Genomic DNA, 17,500 nt, shown 5'->3' with positions numbered 1-17,500 from the left:
AGGCTGTTATGGCATCTAAACATTATGAAAACTGGCAAGACAATTATCCATAACATTATTAACAACTGTTGTGTAATTTGACATTAACTGTCATGGTGACTGATGATATGATGTATAATCTGGCATGCCATGGTTATCTGACTTTTTAGAACCCAGAGTTCAAGTAAAGTGTCACCCAGTTTTTTATAATGAGCAGCATCTCTGACCATTCCATCTGCAATGTAGTTTTATTTATGCCAAATGCTGTCTGATGTCAAGCACACCGTACAGGTGAGGGTTGTGAGGAGAGAATTACTCACTGTGACGAGGCTGGAAATCCACCACCACGTCTGTCTGAGTCAAGCACAGCTTTCCAAAACTCTGTCAGCTCTAGCTAAAGCCATCTGTTGAAGGCTTTTTTTTCACGGGTTTGGTTTGACTCGTGAACATTTTCACAGCGTAGTTCAGAACTGAAGTTTAATGGAACTAAGAATGCCATCTGCGTCAGTGAGGGTTTCATCATTCACTCTTCCACTTCCGTTTCACCCTGCTGATCTAGACTGCTAGAACGCTACAAACTAGGGCTGGAAAAGCAGCGCACAGCACCTCACACACACATCAGGTCCATAGCACAGCACCCCCCCCCCCCCCCATCCACATACACACACACACACACATACACATCAGGTCCATAGCACACACAGAGACACACACACACACACACACACACACACACACACACACACACACACACACACACACACACACATCAGGGCCATAGCACCCCCCCCCCTCCCATCCACACACACACACACACACACACACATCTGTTCCATAGCACCCCCCCCCCCTTCCCATCCACACACACACACACAAACACACATACACATCAGGTCCATACAGTAGCACACTCCCCTTCCCCCTTCCATCCACACACACACACACACACACACACACACACACACACACACACAGAGAGAGGGTCTCACAACACTCTCCACACACATCAGGTCTTCTGGGTTCATGTGTGTGTGTGAGATGAGTCAGAAACAGGTCCAGCATCTGTGACTGAAACCAATATTGAAATTCAGTCTGCCTGCCGCTTACTGTATTATTCCTCTACAATGGACCACTATGATAGGGGGAAAACATGGGGTGTGTGTGCTGTGTGTACCGCCTGTGTTTTTTCAAACTCTGTAAGCATTCTCTCTCTCTCCTTGTCCCACTGTCACCCCTGACAGGCTCTAATTGAGTTGGTTGTTGGCTCTCAGTGGCGAGTCTGAATTAGAGCGCTATCAAACCCCTCCTTCAGCCAAGCTGCTCTTTTTTGTCCACTCTCTCTTCGCCTCGCATTCACTCTCTGGCCATTTGGCTATTTCTGTGCACTTCATTTTTATTCATGCCGCATCTCTCTCTCTGTCTCACACTGTCTCTCTCTTTCTCTCTCTCTCTCTCTCTCTTTCTTTGTCAGTCTCTCTTTCTCAGTCTCTCTCTGTTTCTCTCTCTCTCTCTCTCCTTCTCTCGGGGTGCAAGTGCTCATTTGAATCTGCTTGGCCTCTCATCCCTGTGTCATCAGCGTGAGCGCTAATCGCCCAATCTGGGGCGTCTTGCCTCGAGTCCCCTTGAGAAGGACATTGAGCGTTTGCCGCTGACCTCCCGACTGGACCATGCTCCTCTGCACAGACTGTTGTCCATCAGCTGTTTACTTGATGCTACTGCGTAATGGAACACCACAGTAGAAGAACGTGCACAACACATGCTGTGTGTCCTGGTGTGAAAATAATCAATGTGAATATGTCCTCTGAAGGGTTTGGAGCTCTGCTCTGTTCCCCAATCACCTTGTGCCGTTTGTCCAGTCTTTGAGCGTCATATGCACCTTTTCTCTTCTTTATCTTTCATGAAGTGGTTTCTCTTCCATCAGTGGCGGAGTAGATACAATTCACTTGTGCCTCTCTTTGCTTGTGCACACACACACACGCGCATGCACACGCACGCACGCACGCATGCACACACACACACATACACGCACGCACGCACACACACACACACACACACACATACACATGTACACACAAAAAAGCCTGCAATTTTCCCCCGCTCCCTATTCTTTGACAAAACGAGTGACGCACATCAGCAAATAATCTCCTGCAATTTGCCAGAGCAATTTCAGCCCCTCGCTCTCAGAAAGGACTCTATGTGGCGGCCAGGGCTGCAGACCCAGAGCAGAGGCTAGTGGACGGTGGACGATGACTTGGACCGCGCCGAAATAGAAGCCCATGTATCTCTCCCAAACAGACAGATAGGGGGTGCAACATTTTCTGGTTCCCTCTCCCATTAGCGTTTATGGTCAAATAGAGCAGAGAACTACATGCGGAGATGGAAGGTGTTGAGAGGAGAAGAGGGGTGGAGGTGCTCAATGTATCATGAGGCAGAAATAGTCCCCATCAATCTGATGGAACTGATAGGTGTAGCGCTGGATCAGGACCGCGGCAGAGATGGGGGTCAGTCTGGTCTCGCGTACGGGCCGAGAGACGGAGCGTAAAAAACAGGGGGATAGAGGTGAGATTACAGAGGAGCGCAGAAGGGAAGGAAGAGAAGACAGTGGTGTTAAACGAGTCGCCCTTCCATCACACCATTTCTAATTGAGCGAGGATGCGTGATGGGTAATTGCCTTTGAGGGTCTCGGGCCGTTTCACACTGCCGTGGTTACAAATGGAGGTGCCTCCCCGGGGTGACTCCTGCACCGCAGGGTGCCTCCATCCTATCTGCCTTCCTGCCTCCACCCCCTCCTCCACCCTACCTGCCTTCATGCCTCCTCCTCCTCCACCCCCCTCCACCCTTACAATCACAGAGACATTCAGAGGCTGAATATTAAATGGTCATATACACGCAGTCAGTATGCAGTCTTCACATTATTCCAATTACTGCAGAGGAAACAGTGAATTGAATCTCCATGGCAACGGCTCTGATTCGGTAATGGCGTAATGTTTGTGGCCACAAAGCTCTATGTCAGGATCTAACAAGCGACCTCAGTCGTGTTTTAGTTGGCCCCCGGCATTGTTTCTGTGTACTACCGTTTTGAGGTTTATGTTTATCACAAATTGTATGTGTTTTTTTTATTTGTGCGTGTGTGTGTGTGTGTGCCATGGCGTTTCTGGTATTGGTGAGGACAAATGATGCTATTAGTGCCACACTGAGGGTCATCTATCAGTGGCTGCCTGGCCTGCCGACTCCAGACCACCATGTCTGTGTTTCTGTGTGTATGTGTGTGTGTGTGTGTCTGAGTGTGAGTGTGTATGTGTGTGTTTATGTTTTGGTCTGCATCTCTGTGTGTGTGTAGGTGTGTGTGTAGTATCCGTGTTGTCCTTGGGCCGCCCAGTTCGGCGTGTCTGCAGGTGGTGCGTGACTGTGCGTTTGTTAATGGGGAGATTAATGGCAGAGTCCCAGATAAGACAACACAAGCGAGCCAGGCCGCCCGAGGGGAGAGTCTTTAAGAGTCTCACCATGCTCCCAAAGACCAGCTTATTCAGATGCAGGAAACGCCAAGCCCCACTATCACTCTCTGATTCCTCCCTCAGATGGCAATGCATTGTGGGAGCCCAGGGACCAACATTTGAACTCTGCTCAAGACCATATTATATTATCTGTTTTTGAAGAATTTCATTGTGGAGGGATGGCATTGTGCTTGTGACATTTGTCATTTAACATTAACATCGAACATTCTCTCCATTCTGTCCTGCGAACGTTCTCTCTCTTCTGTGTTATGATCACGCCATTTCTGTCCTCCTCATTTCTTCATCCTTTTCTTTTCTCTCTCTCCCCGTCAGAGTCGCAGTCCGAGGCACTCGCAGTCCACCCAGTCGGGCCTGGCTGACCAGGCCAGTAAGCTGTCGTACGCGTCGGCCGAGCACCTGGAGACCATGTCCGAGGCCGACCTCCCGCTGGGCTTCAGCCGCTCTAGTCGCCTCCGCCAGAGCCTCCCCCTCTCGCGCTCCGCCAGCCAGTCCAAACTGCGCTCACCTGGTGAGGAGACACACACACACAGACACACACACAAAGACACACACACACAGACACACACACACACACACACACAGACACACACACACACACACACACACACACACACACACACACACACACACACACACACGCCCACACTGACATACAAATGGTAAATTGGTAAATGGAGTGCATTTATATAGCACTGTTCTACTCCTTCCAGTACTCAAAATACCATACGGATTAATTCCTCCTATTAAGCCATTCTCACACAGATGGCGAACCCACACACACATACAGTACATACACAAACACACCTACTCACATATGAACAATCACTAACAAAACTCACACTGGCACGCACACACACACACACATTCAACTGATACATAAACTCCCACATACTATACACAGACCTGTTTGCTGTTTCTTCACACTCCTGTCTATTCCTGAAGCTGTTCTGCAGTCCAAATGGCACGCACGTGATGGTGCCCTGTGCACACAGCTTCACACTCACCTGTGGAGACCACGCCAGGCACATCTGCTCACTCCAATTGTTTTCTGAGCACATCTGCCACTCCTATGGCCTGCCAGCCTGTGGATTAGTAATAGGCTCAGCCAAGCTCCAGGAACACTTGTATGGACACAGATTCACATGTGTGTCACAATACACACACACACACACACACAAACACACACCACACACACACACACACAGACACACACACACACACACACACACACACACACACACACACACACACACACACACACACACACACACACACACACACATATTTTCCTCATCCCTTGTTGTCTTTCTATACACCCCACATACAGTGCAACCGGAAAGTTTTCAGACCCTTTCAAGTTTTCCACATTTTGTTATTTTTCAGACTGATCTTAAAATGGATATTTTTTTTTCTTTCTCATCAATCTACACACAATACTTCAACACTTCACAAAAAAGCAGGTGTTTGGAGTGTTTCATAAATTTATGAAAAATAAAAGACTGAAATATTCCATTTACATAAGTATTCAGACCCTTTGTTATGACGCTTGCAATTGAGCTCTGATGCATCCAACTTCCATCAATGGTCCTTGAGATGCTTCTACAACTTGATTGGAGTCCACCTGTGCCTAAATGAATTCACTGAACATTAGTAAGAGAGGCACACATCTCTTTATAAAAGGTCTCACAGTTGTTGGTGAAAACCAAGCCACAAGGGTCGAGAGAATTGTCCGTAGACCTGTAAAACAGGTGAGAGAAAGTGGAATAGAACATTATGTCCAATATTTTAATATGTTGGTTTAATGTGCTGCATTGGGCCCAATATTCCAATATGTGGTTTAATGTTCTGCATTTCTCACTAGTGGGTCACTTTGACACTAAAAGTATGATTCTACGTCTGCATCATGACCCTGTATGATATCTGTACTGTTCTTTTAAACATGATAATGTAAGGCGCCAGAGTGGATATCACTTGTTGTTGTCTATTCTGCGTCAACAACCATTTTCATCATTGATTAAGGTAGACTGGATGTCTCCTGGCTTGGCCACTGTTACTGTATGTTTATCTATTCTCTGCTGTTGGGTACTTAAACCCTCGATAATTCTGTGTCGAGACGCATATTCTGGAGTATGCCGTGCTACGTGTGTGACTCTCTCCTGTATACAGCCAAATTAATCTCTGCATCTTGATTGTACTTCTTCGTGACTGGATCTCATATTTCACTTTGGTATGCAATATTTTTACCAACACAGGGTTGTGTGAAGACACAGATCTGGGTAAGGATACAATAACATTTCTGCAGCATTGAAAGTGCCCTAGAGCACGGTAGCCTCCATCATTCTCAAATGGCAAAGCTTGGAACAACCAACAGTCTACCTAGATCTGGCCGCTCAGCCAAACTGAGTAATCTGGGACGAAGGGCCTTGGTCAGACAGGTAACCAAGGACCCAATGGTCACTATGAATGAGATCTAGAGTTCCTTTGAGAGGATGAGAGAAGCATAAAGAAGGACTGGAATGTTGGAGTATTGTATGTAGATTAATGAGAAAATTAATTGAATCCATTTTAAGATGAGTCTGAAACATAACAAAATGTGGAAAACTTGAAAGGGTCTGAAAACTTTCCGGTTGCACTGTACATTTCATTACTCCTTGCGAAGAAAACCTTGCGATATGTGAAATGTGAGTTCAGTCAGCCATCTCAAGTGACTTTCTCTCTGTGAATCACTGTGCAAAACGAACTAAGCAGCACACAACAGCTCCTTGAAGTCTTCAAAGACATCTGGAGAAGGCCGTTTAGGGAGGATGTCTGCTTCCCTGATGGTGACTGGGTCACTCCACAGTATCTTCCTCAGCATTTTTAGTTTTCGATTTTAGCTTCCATAAACTGAGCTGACAAGTAGCCTCGACTCTGTTTTCATGAGGAAAAGCAGGTCACTGAAAGTTCTCCCTCTACTTTGTCACACAAAGCTGAGTGAAATGTTCTCCTTTACTTGTCCATGATCTCTCTCTGTTCCCTCCTTTCTCTCTCTCTCTCCGTCCATCTCTCTCTCTCTCTCTTGGCCGCTGGTCCCCTACTGAGAGTGGCGTGCTGAGGTGCTAAGCTGATAAGCACAGGTGCCAGACACCGACCAGCCTGCTGGGGCTCCTCAGCTCTGCTATCCACTGTAGGGGTGGAGGTGTGTGTGTGGTGGGGTGGAGGTGTGTGAGGAGGGATGGAGGTGTGTGTGGTGGGGCTGGTGTTGGTGTGTGTGTGTGGGTTGCTGAGGTGATGAGCTCAGCAGTCTAGTAGAGATGGAACAGCAACAGAGGTGCCAGTGCCTGTGAGGAATGGAGAGAGAAAAAGAGAGAGAGAGAGAATGAGAAAGATAGAGGGATAGAGAAAGAACGAGAGGAAGTTAAAACACAAGCAGCCGTCCATCAGCGTTCCATTCTCTACACGTCTTCTTCTCATCGATCGTCGTGTCTCTATCCATCTCACCCGGCGTGTATCCACCTTTCTTCTTTTTCTTCTATCTCTCTCTGTCTGTCCATCTATCTTTTTAAACTCTTATCACTAGACACTCTATCACTATTCTTTAGCTTCTTCCTCAGTGTATGTCATTGCACATTTTTCTCCCATTATTAACAAAAACAACACCGTGTTTCTTTTTTAACCAGTTTCTCCTCTCCTTTCTCTCTCTCTCTCTCTCTCTCTCTCTCTCTCTCTCCCTCTCTCTTCCCCCAGGTGTGCTGTTCCTGCAGTTTGGCGACGAGACGCGACGCGTGCACATCACACATGAGCTGACCAGCATGGAGACGCTGCACGCGCTCATCGTGCACATGTTCCCGCAGAAGCTGACCGCCGGCATGCTCAAGTCGCCCAACACGGCCATCCTCATCAAGGACGAGGCGCGCAACGTCTTCTACGAGCTGGAGGATGTGCGTGACATCCAGGACCGCAGCATCATCAAGATCTTCCGCAAGGAGCCCATCTACGCCTCCTACCCAGCCTCGCACCTCGCCAACGGAGACCTACGGGTAAGTAGGGGGAGGTGGGTGATGGAGGGCTTATAGTATATAGACCCTTTCAAGAGAGTTCCATTATCAGCATCATAGTTGGCCCCACAAGGCTTCCGTTTTAACATTCCATATGTTTTATCTTAATACAGAGGAAGTAGATTGGGAACCAAATAGAATGTTCAAGCATTGCTTTATTGTTGAAAGGGTCTATAGAATGGGTCTAGTGGAAATGGGGTCTAAGAATAACTGAGGTTCATATTAAGAGGACTGATGAGGATTTAAGGGGCAGATTTATATTGCCGTTCCCATCCAGCCTAGAACCTCGCCAACGGGGGTTCTGCAGCTGAGGAGGAGGCGGGTCTGGAGAGGGATGGTGGGGGGGGGGGGGGGGGGGGGGGCTTGAGATGGGGTCTGTAATAAAATAGCTGGATAAGATGGCTGATGAAGGTTTGAGGAGCAGTATGTTTTGAATATGGGATGGTTTAGTTGCAGCCTTTGTAAGACTCCTACACAGCCTCGCTCCGTGCCGATGGGACCCTTTGGGTGGTGAATGGAGAGTAGGGCCTGCTATGGGTGTGGTTTATGGATGGGGCTGTTTATAGGAGTAATGTTTATAGGTGGGGGTTTGGTATGTATTAGGAGGATGGATGAGGGTAGAGAAGGCAGGTTTATATAGTGTGTGCAGGTTTAGTGGTTGTGATGGTTGTAGAAGTATAGTGGGCCTTTGGGTGAGGTGAAAGATGGTTGAAAGAAGGCTGGTGAGTTGGTTATAGTTCTGGCATGACCTCTGTACTTGAAGGAAAGACCTCTCCCCCCACCAGGCACAAAACAACTTTATGAGGTGAATGATAGATTGTGTTGTGTTTGGAGGGAGTGGATGAGTGCACTGTTTTCGTGGCTGCCCACGGGCTCTCCGGTGCTCCTTGTCATTTATTGGCTCATTGGAGTCCCAGTCGAGGCATAAAGCTTCACACAATCAGCTGGTCATTTCCCTGCCTCTGCCTTGGGCGCCGGGTGCAGTGGCCTTAATTCCTGTCTGTTTATGATCAGTTAACCTTCCACAGCGCCAGTGTGATGTCAGCACACCTCCTTAGTGCCACTTCCACTGAGGTCATTGTGACTCCTGTGAGATGAAGGGGCCACGGTATCACCTGTGATCGCACTCTCTCTCTCCCTGTCAAACAGGTGCCATCGCACATAATTGACTATTATGAGAGACAGAAATGGCTCCTTTCTTGTTAGTATATATCCTGGTCTATAGACAGTATCACTAACTGCTGCTAACTAGATATTGCATATTGCTAACTATGTATCCTGATCTGAAATGTGTGAGGGTGTCAGGCGGCAGTGCTGCTCAGAGTAATGGCGTAAACACCACGCAATTTACCACATAGCTCACACAAACAGTGATCACAAAACTCATGAATTCTAAATGGGGGGTTTTGGAGGACGGATTGTGGCTGGAGGAGTTAGCGCTGGTTAGCACGCGGCGTTAACGCGCGGAGCCGTGGCTCCATTTAATCTGCCCAGAAGGATGTGTGGAGGACAGTACGGCTTAATAAGTGGATCAACAAACACTGGGTTATGAGTTCAGCTCCCAGAGGCTTGGCATCGCCGCGTGCGCGTTCTGCGTCTCTCTGGACGGCCGGTTGTTTACCGCCGTCGCCTAGAGCTTCAAAGCAACAGCACTTACTATTCGTCCAGGAGTCCCGAGATTGTTCACTTTGAAACGCAATCGTGTTCAAGGCTCACTTTGTTGTTCGACTGTTTCCTCTTCTAACGCCGGTTTCTATTTCATTCTGAGCGAGGGAGGGGTCTTTCTTTTTCATGCGCTCCTGAGTCTGTCCCACCGCTTCCTTGAAGTGGAGTTATGCGCTAATGAGCCGCATTTTGCATGCTGATGTGTGTGTGTGTTTGTGTGTGTGTGTGTGTTTGTGTGTGTGTGTGTGTGTGTGTGTGTGTGTGTGTATTTTATTATTATGTGTGAATAAGTCTGTGTAAGTGTATAACGGTGGGTGTACGTGTGTGTGTGTCCACAATTTTGCTTTGGACACACATATCTTTGTGTTTGTGTGTGTGTGTGTTATTGGCAGGAGTTGTTGCAATGCTTCAGCTATGCTTGTCAATCACATTGACAGAGGAGATGAGGGGGGAGAGGAGAGGAGGTTACTGATAACACCCCAAGGAAAAGACACTGAATGAAAGACTTCCCAAGGCTGAAAGAGTAGGATTAGCAGAGGAAAGCTGATAAAAAAGTGAGCACAGACATATTCACTACAAACCGAGGAGAGCCTTGCAAACTTTAAAAGCCCATGCTTTTTTTCAGGGCAAAAATCTATCTCTCCAAAAACCTTTTTAGATGGAAAAAAAAGAGCAGACATGAAAAAGTCAAGTGATCTTGAAAGAGTATGAACCGTCGTTATGAAGAGAGAGAGGGGGGAGGGATGAAGGGATCATGTCTTAGATGAGAACGGAGGAAGTGAATGAGTGGGGATATGCAGGGAGGGAGTAGTAGAGTGAACATGTAATCCTGTGTTCTGCCGGAGGTTCAGTCTGACGGGAAGGGTGGGGCGGGAGGGGGGAGCTGAGATCTGTGGAGTTGAGTTACAGCGGGATAAAAAGAGAACGAGAGAAAGAGAGAGATGGAGGGAGGAGAAAAGGGAGGGGACGAGGCAATGGAGGACAAAAGGATCAGAGTGTCAGTTTCTGTCATTCACTCTGAGAGTCCCTCTGTGCACTTCCCAGCAAAAACCTGTTTGCTTGTTTTGCCTTCCTTCTTCTCTCGCTCGTTAGCAACAGAGACCTACTGTATGGATCATATCTGTACTGTGGGCTTCTTACAAACTTGTCAAAGATCATGTAGTAAAAAATATATTGTGATGTTTGTGTTTGGATGTTTTGTGTGGTGTGTGCGTGTATTTTTGTGTGCGGTTTGGAAGAAAGAGCAGAGTCTTTGTCTTTTGTCAGCAAAAGTAAGATGCACTTCTGACTGTGTTTCATGACTTCATGTGTGTTTGTGTGTGTGTGTGTTTTCTGTGTGTGTGTGTGTGTGTGTGTGTGTGTGTGTGTGTGTGTGTGTGTGTTATCTGTTGTGTGTCACAGCGAGAGATGGTGTACACCTCCCGCGAGTCCTCGCCCACACGCCGCCTCAACACACTCCCCTCGTCCTCGTCGGCCTCCCCCCCCTCCAACTCCCCGGCTCGCTCCCGCCTCTCCTACAGCGGCACCACCGGCCGACCGCCCTCCTTCCCCCCGCACCCCCACGCCGGGGGTCACCACGGCGGCCACCCCCACGGCCACCACGGCCCCCAGTCGGCCAACGCTGCCCCGGGCCTCTCCCACTCGCCCAGCGCCATCCTGGAGCGCCGCGACGTCAAGCCCGACGAGGAGGTGTCGGCCAAGAGCCTGGTGCTGCTCAAGAACGAGGGCCTGTACGCTGACCCCTACAGCCTGGTTCACGAGGGCCGCCTGAGCATCGCGTCCACCCAGTCGCTGGCCGCGCTGTCGGGGCCGCTGGACCCGCTGGGCCCCACCGGCTTGTACCGCCGCGGCTCCATGCGCTCGCTCAGCACCTACTCCGCGGCCGGCCTGCAGGGCGGCGATATGGATGACCCGCTGTACCGGCCCGGTGCGGGCATCTACACAGACACCTACGCCACGCTGGGCTTCCGGCTGCCGCCGTCCTCGCCGCAGAAAATGGCGTCGGACGGGCCGGCGATGAGGGACCGCGACGTGTTCTCCAGCCCACCCAGCCGCGCCTCACCCGTCCGGCAGAGCTTCCGCAAAGACTCGTCCTCGTCCGTGTTTGTGGAGAGCCCCAAGTCCAGGCCCAGCTCCAGCTCCGAGCCCCTCAGCCTGCAGAGCGCCAACTCCCCACTGGCCGGCAACGAGACCGAGACGCGGTATGTGATTCTGTGCTTTTCTTTCGTGTGTGTGTTGTTTTGTGTTTTTGTTTTGTCTACCAATATGTGTCTGTGTTTATGTGTCTATGTGTTATGAGTGTCTGTATCTGCATGGCTAGACCGAGCTGCTAGACTTGTTTGAGCTGTTAGAGTTGTTATCTCAGTATGAATACAAATGTGATTGCAAATGAAATGTGAGCAACTCATAGTTTCTTTCACTACGTATTTCCAAATGTATTCTTCTGTCTGCTTGTATGCTGATTACAGTGAATATTGCAATGTATTTGTGTGGATATGTGTGCTATTATAGGGATCGTATGGAGGCTATGGAGAAGCAGATTGCCAGTTTAACTGGTCTAGTGCAGAGCGTGTTGACCAGAGGCCCGGACAGCGACAGCACGTAAGCCCACCACCAAAAAAAAAAAACCACACTGCTCTGTTATATCACTGCATTCCTGTATCACAGTTTTAGTTCTTTATTACTACTCTACTTTTGTTTATAGACTTCTTCCTGTATACTCTCTTGGTTACATTGGTCAACTGTAGCTGTTCTTACAGTGTTCATTTTCTTGTTATTATCTCTAGGTTAATCTGGGTTGATTTAATGTAGTACGGTGCTGATCTCGTGCTCGAAGTCTAGTGCTCTTTCTAGTCTATGTAGTGTTGCTGAAGAGGGCTGGTCCAGTTCTGAGTTCAGTTTTTTACTAGAGTCAAGGGCAATGCAATATATATACTGTGTCTGAGTGTACTGTATCGTCCAGTGGCAGTAATCTGCCTGTAGTGATATAGTCCAGTGTCAGTACTCTGCCAGTAATAGTATAGTGCAGTATCAATACTCTACTGTAACTGTAGCAGTATAGTTTCATGCCTGTACCTGTAACTGTATAGTCCAGTGTTACTGATCTGGCTGTAGTACCATATATAGTCCAGTGTTAGAACTCTGGCTGTAGTAGTATAGTTTAGTGTTAGTACTCTGGCTGTAGTAGTATAGTCCAGTGTTAGTACCCTGGCTGTAGTAGTATATATAGTCCAGTGTTAGTACTCTGGCTGTAGTAGTATATGGTGTTAGTACTCTGGCTGTAATAGTATAGTCCAGTGTTAGTACTCTGGCTGTAGTAGTATATATAGTCCAGTGTTAGTACTCTGGCTGTAGTAGTATATATAGTCCAGTGTTAGTACTCTGGCTGTAGTAGTATAGTCCAGTGTTAGTACTCTGGCTGTATGATCCTCAGGTGCGGCCTGCTGCGTCTCTGCATGATGGCGGGCTGCCCTCCGGACCAAGGGGTGGAGTTTTCACGGCCCTTCCCTTTCTCTTCCAGCGAGAAGACGGAATCAGCCAGCGACGGCTCGGCCACAGGAAGTGAGTCACACCTGTGTTCTCTGACCCCTGTGACCCCTCTGACCTCTGACCTTTCCACCACACACTGCTGCTCCAGGCCAGGCCCCTGGAACCCAGTCACTGATTTCCCCTCCAGTAACAGTCACATGGGCTTTACTGAGGCATGCTGGGAACTGTGGTTCCTTTCTTCACCCACTGCAGTAGAAGGCTAAAAAAATAGAGGACTGGCAGTTCATTGCACTCAGTCTCTTTTTGTCTTTCCCCTCCTTTTTGCCTTCTTCTCCCTCTCTCTAAGACATACCCCCCCCCCCTTTTCCCTTGCCATGCTTTTGCTTGCACCATGTCCAGATTGTTGTCCAGTGGCCTGGCCTCCGAGGTAATGTTCTGGTAGATTGTATTAGTGATATGCATCTGGTCTGTTGAACTCCTCCCTGAACTGACCGTGCAGACTCCTCCTTCTCCCTCCTGCCTGTGGACTACAGAGACCCTTTCCCCTGCCTCGACTAAATCCTCTTTATTTTCCTTTTCATAATTCAGTTCTCTTCTCTTATTATCATCCTACTTATTTATCTACTCCTGTATTGCAGCTCGCCGTCACAAGAGGAAAGGTAGCTCTCAAATCTCAGCCACTGTCTGGACTAGTGTTTATTTTGTTGTTTGTGTGTGTGTGTGTGTGTGTGTGTGTGTGTGCCTTTGTGTGCTTGTGTGTGTGTGTATGTGTGTGCCTTTGTGTGCTTGTGTGTGTGTATGTGTGTGTGTGTGCGTGTGCCTCTGTGTGTGTGTGTGTTTCTGCGTGTAACCTTAATGGAGAGGCTTTGTGTCTTCCTGAAAGACGTCTTTACGATCCTCAGGATGACACAGTGTTTCTTCTCCTCTCTCTGGCTTGTTCACTGGTCTTCTCTCACTTGCTGCTCTGTGTCAGTGGGACCAGGCTTCGGTTCTGTTCTGCTCTGTTCTGCTATGTCAATGCACCCTCTTCCCTCACAGCAACCTGGACCACTCTCCCTCACATGGCTGTGCATTAGACATGCTGCTCAACCCATCACTGTACACAAACTGCCTCTGGGTGCCTTTCTGCTATTATTGTGTGATCTATTATTGTTATTATTATTATTATTATTATTATTATTATTATTATTATTATTATTATTTTGACAAATGCATGTTGCTGTAGACAGCTTGGAGAGGCTGAGCTTGCCTGGTCCCTGTGGAGGATGTCTCCCTGCCAATGGAGCTGTGTTTCTCCTCCGCAGGGAATGTTCCATGAGGCTGAGCTCTGTTGGGGTGTGCTGCCACAGTCGTGTGAAGAATTTGAACATTTGCTAATGTTTTGTTTTTTTGTCAGCATGACTGTTTTTTCTGTTTTCTGTGTGTGTGTGTGTGTGTGTGTGTGTGTGTAAGAGTGAGAGTGAGAGTGAGGGAAGTATGGCCTCTGGGACCATTGACCCTTGACCCCTTGTCTGGCATTGTTTGATTGACAGATCAGACGCCCTCTGCTCCGTTGGCGCTCATGCCACCACCCCCGTCTGGGGGAAGCCCTGCTAGCACAGTGTCTAAGCTACAGATGCAGCTGCACCTGCACGACCTGAAGCAGAACGCCACCGACCTGCGCAAACAGCTCAGCCACCTGCGCAAGATGCAGGTACAGTACCACAAACACGGAAACACCTAAGAAACTCTAACCCTAACCCTAGTCAAACCTGTCATCCGCCACCTGCCCCATACCTTTACTCATCAGTGACTGCTGGAGCAACACACTGATGCAATATACAGTTAAGGGGACACCTCTTGTAACACCCATTCTAACAGCACACACAATAACAACAGCATTGTCACTATTATTCCATGGTATAACACTGGCTGAATTACTGCTTCTTTACATGTTGAAACACGTACAACCTTAACAGTGTCAGTAACACCACACCTTCAGAGACACCTTTTCGGGGTGAAAGAACCAATGATGTTATGCTGAAACTGCTAATCACACATAGCACTACACTTGGAAGGACACCTATAGAAACAGCTGGAGTAGCATCTGTATTAACACCTTTGCATCTGTAACATTGCAAATCCTGTTGCAATCTCTTCAGTAACATATGCCAAAAGACCTGTAGAGAACACTACTGCACCTCACCTGTCTGTGACCCAACTTCACAAAAAGATGTGAACATCTGTTGTTGACGCACAGATTGAAAAACCTATAGCTGTGTGAGTGTTACCCACACTCACTAAAATGTGTTATGAGCATGGCAACACAGTGCATCTCCGGTGTGCTGCTGCTGTGAGGGATGCCTGAATCTGTTGGGACGGCATGTCCATTTGGCTCTGGAGCCAATTCCTGCTTGCAGACAGACTGTTAAAGGCCTGCTGCCTCTCCCATAAAACCACCATCTTTTCCCTCAACAGTGACAGCCTTGCTGTAGATTGCTTATTGCACTGCACCGCAATCTGGTTGCTAGCTGAAGTAACAGATTTTAGTCTCCCACTTAGACACCCTCTTTAGTTACATCCCAAATGTGCAAATCTGACAGTGTGGATCATAACTTTGAAGAATGATGGCAGAATATCCATACTCTAAATTGAAATCCAAAGCAAAATGGCTGTAGCAATAAATAGATAAAATAGCAATAGACATTATGAAACAAAGCACAGAAATAATATTAAACATTCATAGTACAAGAGGGCAAAGAAGCAGGAGCTGGAGGCTATGTTGGCCTTGTAGCAGCTCCTTGTTTTCCAACTGATCCATTCATGTAGTTATTGCAATGCTAAAAATAGCTCAGTGAAATTGATTTTCAACGGTTTGATAAACAGTTATCGAGTGACATTTATGAAAAGAGACTTACAGGCCCTCAGGTGATATTATAAGCTTGGAAAGCCCTGTGTGAGGCTACAGGTGGATATTTGGCTTTTGAAGTTGACAACATAGAGGTATTTGCCTTATCGGAGGGCTCTGATGGGATGTCTCAGCAGGTGGCTGAGACTCAGAAACCAAACTGTTTCAGAAATAAGTGTACACTACTGCTGTAGCAAGCAGAGAAAGAGAGAGAGAGAGTTAGTGTATGTGTGTGTGTGTGTGTGTGTGTGTGTGTGTGTGTGTGTGTGTGTGTTTGTGTGTGTGTGTGTGTGTGTGTGTGTGTGTGTGTGTGTGTGTGTGTGTGTGTGTGTGTGTGTGTGTGTGTGTGTGTGTGTGTGTGTGTGTGTGTGTGTGTGTGTGTGTGTGTGTGTGTGTGTGTGTGTGTGTGTGTGTGTGTGTGTGTGTGTGTGTGTGTGTGTGTGTGTGTGTGTGTGTGTGTGTGGGAAGAACAATGCAATAGAGTTGATAGTTTGACCTGTCTGAGGGAGCAGGCCGTTCTTTGACCTCACTAAGCTAAGATGGCCAGAGGCATGAATAATGCACAGAGGTCTGAAATAATGCTGCATCATGGGAAACGACACACACACACAAAGAGAGAGAGGGGGGGGGGGGGGAGGGAGAGAGAGAGAGTAAATGTAGTCTGCAAACATAAATATATCCCTTTTGATTCGATTGATCACCAAGAGGTCATAACACTACGAAAAACTGACACCTACAGCAAATCTCTCATGTTGTGAAACTGACATTCAAGGGCAAGGGAGGACTTGAACATCCCCCATGTTGGTATCTGTCTTCTTTGTTTCATCTTTTGACATTTTTCTGATCCTCTTCCCATTTCCTCTCTCATACACGGAAGCTTTCAGACTGATGGGTCAATCCATCAACTCATCACAGCACTGTAAATGTCAAGAGCAAAACAAACACATGTAGTCAAGGACAGGCCAGTGCCGTCCCCCCCACACACACACACACACACACACATTATATATGCTACACATTACCCACAAATCAAGAGAAGACAGTTCACACACTTGCACAAACAAACACATGCCAACAAATAACTTTACCTCTAGGACAGGTCATCAAAGATCACATGTGTGGGTGTGTTCGTTAGGGGTGAAGGTGGGGTTGGTGTGTGTATGTAAGTGTGTGTATTACCTCTCAAACACTTTGTCCTCTGCACGTGTGTGTGTGTGTGTGTGTTTGTGTCTTCAGCTGCAGAACCAGGACTCGATGCGCACCCTGATGAAGCGTACGGAGGGCGAGATCACCATGCGCGTGTGCGACGCGCTGCGGAAGCAGGAGGACCCCCTCCAGAGACAGCGCCTCCTAGTGGAGGAGGAGAGGCTCAAGTACCTCAACGAGGAGGAGCTCATCATCCAGCAGCTCCAGTCAGTGTCCCCCCTCGAGCACCTCCGACACCAAAAAAACCCTGCTGTTTGCTCACACACACCCACCAATTACACTCAATCCACACTCAAGAGGGTGTTAGATGCAACAAAGTCAGACCGTGTTAATAAGGTTATGTCAAAGAGTGGCTAATATGAGTGTCTCATATTCAGGAGCGTCTGAATATGAAACGAGTGCCAAGGACAGCCAGGAGAAGGTTTGGCACATTGTTAAACATTCAGTAATCATTCTTTTATAACCGTATTCAGCACACAAACTAATCCTGTTTAATTCTCCACAATGCTGTACTTCAGAACTCATCTGTAATGTGATTGTCGTGGGCACGTCTTCACAGCCCTGTGCAACCTGCTTTAACCCGGCTTACTCTCGCCAGCCCCATCAAAGCCTTTAGCTTTTTACTCTGCTTCTCTGGGCTCAAAGGGTGTTGTTTGGTTGCTGATAGATTGCATCACTTGTTTTTTTTTTTTCGTGCCGCATCTTTGAAGTGTGAGGGCAAG

The 17,500-nt window shown here is 47.8% G+C and overlaps 1 protein-coding gene across 1 annotated transcript in view; it reads left to right on the top strand.

The window, feature by feature from the left end:
- Positions 1-17,500, top strand: part of srcin1a (SRC kinase signaling inhibitor 1a) — a 41,219-nt gene that overhangs the window by 7,723 nt on the left and 15,996 nt on the right. The window contains exons 3-9 of the mRNA XM_076266803.1: positions 3,807-4,002; positions 7,221-7,513; positions 10,598-11,397; positions 11,708-11,797; positions 12,717-12,757; positions 14,218-14,378; positions 16,809-16,984. Of these exons, the coding sequence (XP_076122918.1) occupies positions 3,807-4,002; positions 7,221-7,513; positions 10,598-11,397; positions 11,708-11,797; positions 12,717-12,757; positions 14,218-14,378; positions 16,809-16,984 (1,757 nt within the window). The remainder of the gene's footprint in view (positions 1-3,806; positions 4,003-7,220; positions 7,514-10,597; positions 11,398-11,707; positions 11,798-12,716; positions 12,758-14,217; positions 14,379-16,808; positions 16,985-17,500) is intronic.

This window comes from Alosa pseudoharengus, unplaced genomic scaffold (genome assembly GCF_046254945.1).
Source record: "Alosa pseudoharengus isolate Yale_2024_CS ecotype anadromous, Long Island Sound unplaced genomic scaffold, YU_APseudo_1.1 YU_APseudo_1.1_scf_4, whole genome shotgun sequence".
Classification (NCBI taxonomy): domain Eukaryota; kingdom Metazoa; phylum Chordata; class Actinopteri; order Clupeiformes; family Clupeidae; genus Alosa; species Alosa pseudoharengus.
Note: the sequence above shows the minus strand (reverse complement) of the source record. Positions and strands in the feature narration are given on the sequence as shown.